Source organism: Emys orbicularis, chromosome 16, assembly GCF_028017835.1.
Source record: "Emys orbicularis isolate rEmyOrb1 chromosome 16, rEmyOrb1.hap1, whole genome shotgun sequence".
Classification (NCBI taxonomy): domain Eukaryota; kingdom Metazoa; phylum Chordata; order Testudines; family Emydidae; genus Emys; species Emys orbicularis.
In genome coordinates, this window is record NC_088698.1 from 17,455,514 (window position 1) to 17,469,451 (window position 13,938).

The 13,938-nt window shown below is 39.8% G+C and overlaps 1 protein-coding gene across 4 annotated transcripts in view; it reads left to right on the forward strand.

Annotated features, from left to right (window-relative positions):
* The window catches only part of TANGO2 (transport and golgi organization 2 homolog), a 79,860-nt gene that overhangs the window by 58,426 nt on the left and 7,496 nt on the right, over window positions 1–13,938 (forward strand). For all 4 annotated transcript variants that reach the window (XM_065417605.1, XM_065417601.1, XM_065417602.1 and 1 more), the window contains one exon: window positions 11,783–11,853. In XM_065417605.1, coding sequence (XP_065273677.1) covers window positions 11,783–11,853 — 71 coding nt within the window. The remainder of the gene's footprint in view (window positions 1–11,782; window positions 11,854–13,938) is intronic.

The window sequence follows — 13,938 nt, forward strand, 5'->3', positions numbered from 1 at the left end:
TATGCAGCCATATATCACTTGAAGATTTATGCTTTCTAGAATATTTGTTATTGCTTATATTTAAGGAGAGAGGGAATCTAAACTAGCATATGTTTTGTGGGGGTTTGTTTTTTTCTTTTTTGTTTGTTTTGCTACTGTCAGATCTGAGATTTATAAGAAATGTGGCTGTCTTGCATTTTGAGGTTGCAATCATTTTAATTGCATCTTTATCGCTTCCCTAGCACAATTGTTACTGATATTTGTGGAGCTGGTGGGGGAAAAGGGGGAGGCAGTTTGAGGCTTCTTGGCCTGCGGAAGCCCTGTCCAGCATTTGTGCTATTTTCATGATCATGCTTGCAATGATGTTTCATCTTGGCTTCTGCCACTGGGCTCCAGTACAGAGTAACTGTAAACAGTAGGAAAAGCACTGTCAGAGCCAAATGAGAGTAGAAAGAGTAGCTGACTGGCACATTGAGCTAAACTTTGGAAGCATCTCCATTTAAGAACTCTCCTGGAAGACCTCAATCTTATTTTATTTGACAAAACAATTCCCCTTATAAGGCGGCGGCAGCAGCAGCAGCTTTATGGTTGAGGTATGTGTAATAGAAAATGCATGGCTGGAAAAATGTGGAATGTAGAAACAATGAGATACAGATGTCTTGAATTAGTGACCTTGTGGTTTGTATGTACTCCCCATCTTTTTTTGTTAAACTCCAGGGAATCTTATTACTGCATTACTCAGTCACAAGAATCTCAAAGCAGATGGTAGATATTAATATTCTTTTCACACAAAAAGCCATCAGTAAAGGAAGGCAGTAGTGACTTCTTATTCAGCAGGAGGTCTCATTTATGATAAGGCTTATCTTATAGCTGTGTTTAAGGGCTGTTTTCTGCATTTTCATCCCCTTCCATTAAAACTTAGTTCTCTTTTCCTGTTCAGACCCCTGGGGATATGAATCATTTTGACGTTTTTTCCTGAAAGCCCCTCTACTATAGTTTACAGGTTTGGTAATCTGAAAATATATTGTGTTTATACAATAATAAAACAGCCATTAAAATGGTTGGTGCCTTTTAAAAAAGACATAATACCTTCCTGTACTTTTGATCTATGTACTATGATACTACACATCATAATGCTGTGATCTGTACAAATGAAGTTTGCCTTATTCTCTTAGCCCATGAAATATTTACAGTATAAAAAAAGTGTAATAATCCAGTAGCCCATACAAAAAATCTCTAAGGAGTTGTAAAATAGTCCAAGAGATTCTGCCTTTTTATTGAGCACCACATTTATCTATGTTGCCTTCAAGGGGAGAGCACTGTGCTCCTCTAGCTGAATTCAAGTTTTTTTATTAATAAGGTCTTCTACGGTGTCCAGCATTTCTTTGTAAGGAATTGATATTTATACAAAAACATAGATATACTAAATAGCCAGAAGAAAACATATCACAATGAATAATGGGATATGCACACTCAAATTCATTTGTTTCATTGCTGCATCTGTCAAATTTGAGTTATTTTACATCGAAAATAGAGAAATAAATAAAAAGGAAATATATTTGTTTCCCATATTTTCTTGGCTACATAGCAATTTCTGTAGATGGCAAATTTGTCAGTTCTAGTATTAATGTAGCCTATGGCACTCCTATTACTTATCTTTTAACATTTCATCCAACAGTCTGCTATAGCAATTTGTGCTTCCACTGATGCACAGACCCTGTTAATGGGATGTGGGCGTCAAGTTCAGGAATAGTACTATATCGAAAAGGTGGTAGTACAATGTGTTTGCACTGCTTTTAATAGTAATTTTGGTTAAAAATTCCTGGCTTGAGTTCATCATATTGGTTAATGCAGAATGTGTGTTTGCTGCCTAAAATTATGACCTCACTGAATGCTACTGATTGTCGGTCATGTGCTGACACATGCCCACCCATTTGCTGATGGTCGGACAACTCAGAAGCAGCAAATGCAGCTTGCAGAGGTGGATTCTTCTTGGTGATACAATGAGCCAGTGCAGAAAGAATATTTTAGAAAAAATAATTGTGGTCAGAATACTATTGAGGCTCAGATAGTAATTGAGAGATGTCTTCAGACATAGAATAATCCTCTCCTTTGTCATGTGGGGATTCGCTGCTCTTACCTGTATCTTAGGTGACTTTTTTCTGTACTTATTAATAGGCTGTGTTAGTTTGATTGGTTTGGGTTGTTTTATATGCATTTGATTTTTTGCCAAATGTTTTATTTAGTTATGAAATACCAACACTCTAAGCAATAACGGCTTTTTCATAAAACATCACTTTAGTGACATGAGAGCTAAACTAAATGGTATATTATAGTATTCCTTTTTCTAAACAATTGAAGAAGGAAGATCTAATGACGAGCCAGTGGATACTGTCGGAGGTGTAACATTTTGAAATCCTGGGCCATGCCATGTGACTCGAGTCAGGAAATGGAGAGTAGTAACCTACCAGCACTTGTGTGTCAGACCCATATTACAATTGCCTACCAAACTAAGGTCTGGTGGTAGGTTCCCTATAAAGTATCATTCAGTGTAAGTCTCACAGGAAGGTCTCAGGTACGATGTAAATGTGCATAGTTAAGGGCTTTAAAAAAGTGTCAGTTTAGCCAATCCATTTCTTAAAGACAGCCAATATAAAGAGTGCAGGTTGGATGTAATATGATCAGTCACTCAAAGCTGTGCGCAAATGAGCTAATGTAAGCTGAACGGGAAGCACTGCTGGGAGTCTTTTTAGGAGGGACTTGCAATAATCTGGTCCTGTGATCATGAGGATAGGTATTACAGTTGAGAGAAATATGGCTTCAGCCTTTGCATATTCCTTACCTGAGTACAAAATGCTTTGTAGATGTCTGATTCAGGTGAGGTTTCCATGGAAAGAGTGTGTTTGATAGTAACACCATAAAACTTGACTCATCCATTCATTCTCCTCAGTAGCTGGGGACATGAAATTTCATAATAATTTCTAAGCAGGAATTCTATTTTCCTAGGCTTGAGAACAGGCAATACTACCCAAGCATTCGTCCAGGAGGCAGATAAACATGCAGTATATATAGGGCAAGAGTTGTATATCAATACTAATAACCCTGCCACATGTTTAAAAGGATTTCACTTGCAAGGTTTGAGTATGTGTATTGAATCATCTTCTAAGGAATTAGGAGAGATCCTTGGAACACCATAAATCATATTCCTCTGTGATTGCAAATGCTTGTCTGTCATCATTGACTGACAGGAGCCAATCTTCTAGGTATGACTTGAGTGAATTCCAGACCCACCACAATGTTCATTAGATTGTTTGTTTTTTTCAGTGAATGTGGTCAGTCATATCAAAAGCTGCTGAGGTCTAGTTTGGCCCAAATGGCGAGCTGGCCCTAATCTAAAATTAACAAATGATGACTTATAGTCCCAGCAAGTACAGATGCTTCCCCAGAAGAAGCCCAGGCTGGAAATTACATAGGATGTTGCCAGGGTTCAAGTGCTTCTGGAAGTGAATAGTCAGCAGCTGCCCAATCACCTTCCCTCAAAAGGAAATATTTGAGGGTCCCTCTAAATGGGGACCACTGGATTTTTTTAAAGATGGCGGACACTTTCTCCCTCTTGCCTGATGGTTGTTGATAATGCTCATAAGTCTTCTCAGCTCAGATATGCTACTTGCTTTACACAATCAAATGTAGTGTGGATCAAGGTTTCAGGGAAGCCATAAAACAGCCATCCTCCGAAAGCAGAGTGACTCCAACCAGTACAAAATCATCTGGGAGCCGATGGCTCTCATACTTGGAGCCAGAGAGGCTGTCACAGAGCCCATCTGGCTTATCTACAAAATATCCCAGCAAGTGATCAGAGGAGCTAGTAACAGGAGAAGAAAATAGAGGTTCATCACTGTGTAGCTCCTGAAAGAACACTTCAGCAGTTCCTGTGTCTGTTTTTTAAACATCTGCTTTGACTATTTGTGGCCGTTGTTTTCTTTTTTTGCAAGTATTCTTGCAAACGAGTGTGCTGACAGAAATGTTCTCTGAAACAGCAAAATAAGTGAATATTCGTGACTGCAGATATTTGCACAGGTAACTTGATTTTATTTAAGCTCATCTAATCAGAAAATTTAAAAAGATGTATGTCGAGTCAGAACAGCGTGAATCTTGACTACTTGTTCAACTGTTCATGGACAAACTACAGATGAAAATTGCTTAATTTATAATTTGAGAATCTGTCATTGCCATCTAGGAAACAAGAGGAAATTCATCAAGTTACTCATCATAAACTATTCTTCCAGCTCTGGTTTTCAGCAGAACTTTCACTAACCCATGGCAAATACCATGTTGCTTCTTTTTTTAAAATAGTAATGATATTGCCAATGCACATACACCCGTTGGTCATAAAATAGTTTACAGTTTTTTCTAAGGTCTATCCTTATTATTGTGTCTCTAATAGAAGGCGAAGAAAAATATTTTGTGGCATCCACCAAATTCCATAAATAGGATTTATATGTATCGGAGATATGTTGAAGGGGGAGCAAAAAACCTGGGTGTTTATATTATAAATAGAAAGCTTTTTTTTCATCATGTCTCTTGTTTACCACTCTCATTACTTCAACCCCTTTACTGAATATTCCTAATACAGGCATTCCAAGTAGGTTACAATTTCCCTTTTCCTTTTCTTAACATCCCTCAGTGAAGAAACTACTTTTTTTTTTAAACAACTTTATTGAATTTGCAACCATAATTTTGATGAATTAAGATAGTCAGGACAGGTCATGTATGCCTTCCTAATGCATGGGGGGAAAATCTGTTTTTCGGGCGAAATTAAACCAAATAATCTTGGGCTGTAGATCAAATTAAGTCATGATTATTTTGATTTCTTCTAAAATGGCAATCTGAAATCCTTCCAATATAGCCCAAACCAGGACTTTCCCATCCATAGGCGCCGACTTACTCTGTTCCCGAGGTGTCCTTGACCACTGCTCCACTCCAGGCCTCGCGCCCACTCCAGCCCTTTCCCCGAGCCACCCCTCACCTCTTTCCATCCTGTCCCCCAACCTCTTCCTGCCCCCACTCCAAATTGCTGTTAGCTCGAGTCTCTCAGTTGATCTCCCCTGCCAGTGTTCCTGGTCATCTGTGAGGTGCCCATGTATCTGATCTTTTTAAGTTTTATTAGATGTATCTGGTTTAAACAGTAAACTGGGATTTGGGAGCTCTGAGTTCTAGTCTCAACTCTGCCATTGGCTTGGGAAAGTAACTTGAATTAGCTGTGCCCCGGTTTCCCCACCTGTAACATGGAAATAATGATGCATGACTTCGTAAAACACTGAGATTGGCGGCTGAAAAGACAAAAAGTGAAAAGCACCTTTTTTTAGCTGAGATTCAATTTTAAAATTAGCATTGTAATTTAAGAAAACAATGTAGCCATGAGCAACTTTTATGCTCAAGCACTTGACCCAAGATGCATGTTGTTACTTGGGTAGTACTATAGTTGGAAAAATATGATGAACAGTAGTCAAAGTTGTTAACAGAGTTACAACATAATACACCATAATGGTCTTTATAGCTGGAAAGTCATGGAATATTTGGATTTTTAGATTTCTCAAGAAGATAAGGGGAAGAAGACTTGGAGAAACATTAACTGGATGCTCAAGTATAAGTGGCAATGAACAAAGGCACAGAGTTGGGAGTCAGCAAAGAAGACAAGGGACAGTAGTCAGAGAACGGGAAAGGATGTAAAAAAGGAACGGGGCAGAGGAGTAGTTAGGGGAAGGGTAATTGAAGGGCTTAACTGAGGGTATTAGTGTTGTTTTTTTTAAATAGTCTCGTAGTGGGAGCACATAGTGTAATCGAGATTTTTCCTCTGCAAAATCCCTCAAACACTTTAGTGCATGGTAATACTAAGTGCAACCTCTTACTATACTCTTGTATAGTGTCTAACCTAGAAAGAGAAACATGGCGAATCATAGCCTATAATCCATCCTTTGCCTCACAAAAATAATGCCTAGTTTTCAGCAAATACCCCCAAAATATTAATAACTAGATGTAGCATATAGTGTAGATTGAAATGTGACACTGCTGACCTCCACTGTTGCATATCACTATGGGCTTGTCTACATTACCTGCTGGATGGGCAGCGATCGATCCATCGGGGTCAATTTATCGCATCTAGTCTAGACGCGATAAATCGACTCCTGCTGGATCGATCGCTGCCCGTGATCCAGTGGGTAATGTAGACAAGCCCTAAGTTACTTAATGTGTTTGTGAGTATAAAAGCCCTTTCTGGTATCTAATCTGTATTTCACCTTAGGCCTATTTCATCTCTCATAGTATGAACTGATTCCTACCCAGTTACTTATGGGGTCTACTTCCATTGAGGTGTTTATAAACCATAAGTCTATTTTCTTGCAGGTTTTTTAGGTTAAACATGTTAAGTTCTTAAAGACTTTCCTTTTAAAGCAATCCCTATATACGTCAAATTAATCTTGTAAGTTTGGACTCTTAACTCTTCAATGTCATGTAGTATAAAATGTTCCAGATGAGACCTGACAATGGTCTCCCATGGGATAGAGCTAGTTATTTCATATTGGGACCATCACCATAGTAGAGGAATTCTCATTTTTCATGTCTCGGTGTTAGTTGGATCCAACCTTATATGAATGCATAGAAACTTCTGTAATATCAACAGTTTCAAAGTTGCTGTCAGTATTGAAGTCATTTGTAACAGGTAACAAAAGTAATTTATCTGATAATATGCTAGGACTTGAAGACTTAATAACTTACTATTAACATGTATTTAATATTTATATAACCGCAGCGCCCAGAAGCTCAGTGTGCTGGGTGCTGTCATGTCAATACAGTTGGACACAGTATTGAGCTCAATTTTAATTAACTTTCCTAGAGTTCAATTCTAGAGAAGCCTTATTAAGTTGGAAGTAGTTGCCATAACTGTTTGCTGTCAGGAAAATAAATGCTATTTGTATTATCTGTCAATAATGTAAGTGGAGAGGGAGTTCTGACTCCATCTGGTTTTGTCAGCAAATTTTGAATGTCTTCTGTTAGAATTGTAATTTAAAAGCCTAGTATTTTGTTACTTAATGAAATCCATATATTAAAAGGAAAATCTCTAAGTTAGAGACAATATTGAGGATGGCCACAACATTTAAAGTTGCTATACCCCGAGAAAGTTCTCTGTTCCTAATAGCCAGGGAGACCATTCTGTAGCCACTCTTCATGTAGAATAACGGCAGATTCAAACTTTAGATTTGGGGTTTTTTGGTCATGTCAATATTGCAAAATTAACCTTGTATAAGATGGGCTGTGTCTACGTTAGGGTTCTTAAATTTCAATGACATTTTTGCTACTGTTGTCTAGACCTGTTCTAAGCAGGGTTAGGTGACAGTGGTAAAAACATAGGAGCCCTGTCTATACTAAGGATCGTTATTACTATTATTAATGGAGCTGCATCAGTGGTTGTGACCAGATTAAGACAATCTGAAAACCTAAGCACACCACAAATGTGGGGGGACACTGTGTCCTCATTGCTCCCTGGGTGGCAAGAGTCATTCATGCAAACTACCATCTGGGCTGGTGGTGGCCCTGTCTACCTCATTTTGGGCAGGGTAGACCTCTCCACACCATAGATTGTTTCTATTTAGGTGGGCCAGAATCTGTCCAAGAGAAAAGGACTCCGCCCTTATCCAAGTTAGCAGAGGACTTGGAGTGGTAGTAGGGGCCCTACTGACACATGAAGAGTGGTGGTAGAGAGCCCTCTTTCTATAGTTTTCTGCTGAAGTGGTGTTGCTGGAGAGTGTAGGGAGGACAGAGCAAATTTGAGTTTACCCATTAAGATGAATGGCAGTAATTTATGCTTCTCTACAGACTTAGGGAGTCATCACTGCTTTGGTTTACTCTCCACATTTTTAAGGTTTTCCTTCACAGCCATGTGGGCTAGAAAGAGTTTTCTTTTTTAAATGAAAGCTAAGGTTCTGAAGTAATCATGTGACTCCAGGAACTGTGCTTTAATCCAACCAATGGTAGTGAAATGATGGGAGACTACCCAGAAATGTCTAGTACACTTGAGTCTATGGTTATGGCAAAGTCAAGTTATAAAATCACTTATTCTTCCCTGTATGGACAGAAAAAAACCACACTGGAGTGATGATTTAACTCCTGGTAGATACACAAATTTAGGATTTATCTATACACAGAAATTTACCAAAATAGCTATTCCAGAATAAGAGTGTTCACATGAACTAATTATTTTGCAATTTTTTGCTATATTTTGCAATAGCTATTTTAGTAAATTTCAAATTGTAAACAAGCCCTAATGCATGATTCCCTAAACTAAAGCATAGTTCCCTAATATGGTTCAAGCATGTTTTCTGTCCATAAAAGTAAGGAAAAAGAACTGCTGTGGGATGGTCCAACTTCAGATATCCTCCCACTAAACAAATGGCTCTGTAAGCAGGGAATAAGTTGTGAAAACAGCTATGTTAATTTATAAATGGAAAAGTGTGAAGTTTGAATTTAAATGGAAAAATACAGAAACTTCACTCTGGCACATTTTACAAGCAATGCATTCATTAATCTTTTCTAGCATTTTTCATGCAAAGTCCTTATGCACAGCACGGGTGCAGTTTAAGTGGCAACAGCGCTTCCACAGGGGTGAGGGAGTGATCAATCGACAGTGCTCTGCTGAGGCTCCCAGTTGTCATGTCTTTGCGTTGTGGACATCTGTCTGTAGTAGGGTTACCATACGTCCGGTTTTTCCCGGACATGTCCGGCTTTTCGGCAATCAAACCCCCGTCCGGGGGGAATTGCCAAAAAGCCGAACATGTCCGGGAAAAATACCGGCCGGGCACTTCCTCTCCCGTGGCTGCTCTGCTCCTCCCCTGACTCAGACTTCGGCTCTGTTTAAGAGCCAAGCTGCCCGAGCCAGCGCTACCGGCTTCGGGCAGCCCCCTTGCCTCCGGACCCCAGCCGCCGGCCGGGCACTTCTCCTCCCCGGCTCCAGCTGCTCTGCTCCTCTGCTCCTCCCCGGACTCAGACTCCGGAGCAGAGCAGCTGGAGCCGGGGAGGAGAAGTGCCCGGCCGGCGGCTGGGGTCCGGAGGCAAGGGGGCTGCCCGAAGCCGGTAGCGCTGGCTCGGGCAGCTTGGCTCTTAAACAGAGCCGAAGTCTGAGTCCGGGGAGGAGCAGAGCAGCTGGAGCCGGGGAGGAGAAGTGCCCGGCTGGGGGCGCAGGGTCCGGAGGCATAGGGGCTGCCCGAAGCCCGAGCGCTACCGGCTTCATGGTTTGCCGGGCAGCCTCCAGACCCTGCGCCCCCGGCTGGGCGCTTCCCCTCCCAGGCTCCAGCTGCGCTGGGGAAGCGCCGGCCGGGGGTCCAGGGTCTGGAGGCTGCCCGGCAAACCGTAAAGCCGGTAGCGCTCGGGCAGCCCTTTTCGCGTGGCTGGGAGGGAGGAGGGGGAGTTAGGGCGGGGACTTTGGGGAAGGGGCGGGGAAAGGGCGGAGTTGGGGCGGGGCCGGGGTGGGAAAGGGGCGGGGCCAGGGCCCGTGGAGTGTCCTCTTTTTTTATTTTTTAAATATGGTAACCCTAGTCTGTAGAGAACTGGAGTGATCCCCAAACAGCCATGAGATTATATCAACTCTTTTCCTATCAACCTGGGCTGGTTTTGAACTGGCATCTTAATGTTGAAAAGAAAAATGCTGATTCTTCTTCTTCGTATGACTGCTGTAAATGTAGAGCAACAACTATAATTTTACATTTAGATTTAGGTTAAGCCAGATAATTTTGTCTAGAGTAGCCGAGTGTATTGCTGTGATGCCTCCTTCGTATTTGTGAATTGAGCATTGATTTGATATATGTTCCATGGTTCATTCTTGGATACCACAGTTGCACACTGGAGAGTATTTAATTTTCCATTTTTGCAGCAAGTATCTGCATCTGGCATGGTTTATGCAGATACAGTTTAGGGTTGCCCATGAACTTCATGGGAGATCAAAGCCAAGGATCGTCTGCATTGGGTCTTTCATAAGGTGTTTATTTGTGACTTCTTGTGCATTCCATTTGGCTTTTCAAGCTTCATCAGGGTTGTAGTTTCATTGTTGAAGGTTAAATGCATGGGTCCAAAAAGGGCTTATGCGACCTCAGGCGGTGGTGAGGGACATTGTTAAGCTACTGGTGCCTGTCTTTTTACCTGATGGAAAAACAAGGAACTAGAAATGGTTCATCGGCTGTACTATACTGCCTCCTACTCATACAATATTCAATTTTGCTGAAAGTTCTTAATCCAAAAAGAGAACCTGTCTCAGAGGATAACGTTTCTGAGGTTTGTATATAATAAATTAAAGCCTCCAGTACAGTTGTAATTTATTTATTGGTGACTAGAGTAATGCCTGTTTTCATGGTAAATAAGAAGTAAATCACTGGAGTGAAATACAGCTTGATATGATCTCATAGCTGTGTCCAGGCCAATAAACTGATAGCAGTTTGAGGAATTGCCTTTACATGTCAGCAGAAGGAACGAAGGATGCTGAGTGAACAATCTAATGGCAGTTTATGATCTTTTTTTCCTTCCCTTCCCCATAAGAGATAAAAATCTTGAAAATTGATTACTTGCCTGATTTCCTTGTCACTTGACTTGAATTTGACATGCTGCCAACATCTGCTAGGCTATTTAAAAACTCAGATTTGTTCAGGCAGACCCGAATTCTATATAAATATGCTGATCTCAGCCCTGCCAAGCAAAAGAGTTCTCATTAGCTATGTTGTAAGACTGCCCTGAAAAGTTCTAGTCTGGACATTATTTCACGATGTCTACTAAACTGTGCATCCAGTGATATTAAAAATATAGAGAGAGAGTTCACATGGCCAGTAGCTGCACTTCATTGAAAGGAGCTTGCAGCTGCATTTCTCTTTTAAGAGACAAATATTATGTCCTATCATATTTCTAATGAGGGGGTATAAAAATGACTTGTCAAATGGCCCACAGTGACCTGCTTTCTAGAACAAACTGGAGATTTAAATGAAATTATAGAAAAGTGCTGCTGTTTGCCTCAATGGATTGTTCTTTTGAAGTCAGGCAGCCAGAAAACAAACAAAACACTTATCAAGTAATGGAATCTTTACTTTCAGGAGTCTGATTTGTCTTGCGTACCCCAAGTTTCACCTCTCTTAAAAACTACTTGCTTACAAAATCAGACAAAAATACAAAAGTGTCACAGCACACTATTACTGAAAAAGTGCTTACTTTCTAGGTTTTACCATATAATTATAAAAATTAATCAATTGGAATATAAATATTGTACTTGCATTTCAGTGTATAGAATATAGAGCAGTATAAACAAGTCATTGTATGAAATTTTAGTTTGTACTGACTTTGTTAGTGCTCTTTATGTAACCTGTTGTAAAACTAGGCAAATATCTAGATGAGTTGATGTATCCAGTGGAAGACCTTTGAGTACCTCCAGGGGTCTGGAGGTTGAGAACCACTGATTTAGAACATACACACTGCTCACTAAGCCAAGTTACAAAGCATCCTGTGCAATATTTGTGTAGTTTTTATTAGCTTTTTTACAATGACTTTTAAAAGTGAGATTGATGCGAGTATTTCACATCTGATTGTAAAGGGAAGGAGGGTGATTATAACTAATCAACTGATCTCTGAGCTGTATGGCCAGATAGCAGTAATAGGGAAAATGTCTTGCTGTGTTGAAGGTTGCAGGAAATTAGAACTTAATCAAAGATATGAGTTGTCACTTCGCAAAGAGAAAAAATTATTATTTATTTTTATTTTATTTTTATTTTTTTAGCACCACCAAGGGAGATGTAATTTGCTACTACGGAAACAAAGGAGAACCAGAACCTATCTTCCTAAATGCTGGTGGGTTTATTTTATAAAGTTGTGAATATTATTGTTGCCCTTTTTTAAAAAGTGAAATGTGTGTTTATTTGCTCTAAGTTTTTAGTTATAAAGAGGAAAAATCAGAGAGGATAATACATATTTAAGTAATTGCATTTTTTAATTTTATGGCACATTCTATGTTTTACAATTTTTATTTTAAATCCTTTTTGTGAAAACTCATAAATGAAGCATTAGTTAATAAAAAGTTCATGCTATGGCCCAGTCCTATGATTTTTTCTATGCAGGTGGAGCCCCACTGCAGTCAGTGGGGCTATTTCCCATGCTGATATCACTGCAGAACTGAGGCCTATGTCTTTACGGGTGATATTTTCAAAAGCACTCAGCTTTGACTTCTCATAGAAATCAATGGTAATACTCCCACTGACATAATTAGAAGCAGAGTTTCTCCTATTGACATCAGCTATCATCTCTCACTTACTATCAAGATGTTGACCCATGCCTACAATTGGCCTACAATGCCAGCCTGCGTCGCCCACTTGTTAAATTTCGAACAAGCTGCTACTTGCATTTGGGAGGAATGAGTGCCCCATAAATATCTACAAAATCATTATCCCCCTAAATCTCTTCTGTGCCGCGATGCCTACAAAAAAACTTGACAATGATTAGGCTGCTGGTGTGCTGAGACCACTGCATATCATGCTGAACAACAGTGTCTCATTGTTTCTTTGAAGTCCCCACTTGGCCTGTCCGTCTCCATCTCTTTGTTTTATAATTAGACTGTAAGCTCTTTGGGGCAGGGACTGTCTTTTTGTTCTGTGTTTGTACAGCGCCTAGCACAATGTGGCCCTAGGTCATGACTAGGACTTCAAGGCCCTACAAGTACTAAGTAACAGTATGTTAGGAAAATGCAGAGCACTTTTGAAAAATCTTACCTTTAGTATAGTACCTTCAAAATTAACTCTCTAATTGCTAATTCTCACATTTACCCTCCATTTTCTTTTCTTTTCTTTTCTTTTCTTTTCTTTTCTTTTCTTTTCTTTTCTTTTCTTTTCTTCAATTTGGCATATGTTGTCATAACAATTATGTCATAAATAACATTTCTTTTTATTTGAATCCTTAGATTTGCTGACAGAACATGTACTCATCCTTGCATGAGTAAACATTACAAAACACGAATCCAAAATTCCAACACCAAAAGGCTGGATTTTTTTTTGAAGGGTCAAAAATAAATAAAACATTCTGAACAATGTAGCTTTTAAGAACAGTTTACTCTGTGTTTTGTTTAATGCTGATGGCATCTTTATTTTGCCTTTCATAAGGTTAATGGGATATTCTCAGTCAGCAAATAGTTAAAATGGGAATTATAACTCCTTTAAAACACATCCTCTTGAACAGCAACAAAAAGGGCTGATAATTCCTAAACCTTTTAAATAAAGATTTGTACAAACAAATTTGCTGGCAACCTGCTTGCCCATATATCTTTCACGCTGCATGACCACCATCTAGTTTGACACAGTTCAGAATGTTTGGCATGCTCTGCACAAGAGGAACCCAGAACCAGATTAACAAAACTGTTGCAGGCCAGGATTTGGAAAAGCATCTGCCATGCCTGCCTTCGCTATACGTCAAGCCCCTGCCTTCAGGAGCACAACATTTAATCATTAATCATAATAAAAACCATCAGGCAGGGTGGCAGTCGTGCTGTTTGGGGAGAGAACTGGAGGTCTTAGTCCTGGAGCACATGGATATTATGTGTAGTGTGGAGGTGATATGGTCTCCGGTGACTGCTTTTGTTGCATTCTGTGTAATCCCTCTGTGCCAATCTCTGGCATGCTCTTCCAGATGAAAGCATAACTGTCACAGTGGCAGCTGTTGACAGGGAAAAGTTAGCGTGTAGAAAGAAAGCAACCCAGGATGATAGCATGGGTAAAATGTATATATAATCTCTTCCATTTCGTTGATAAACCGCTTCAGAATCTGGGGTAACCTGCCAGTAACAAAGTGGGGACTTGACATTTTAATAGACTATCTTTTGTGTGTGTGTGTTAATACTGTTCTGAAAGACTAGCAACTTTTATTCATGTTGTGGTTTGAAAAATAATT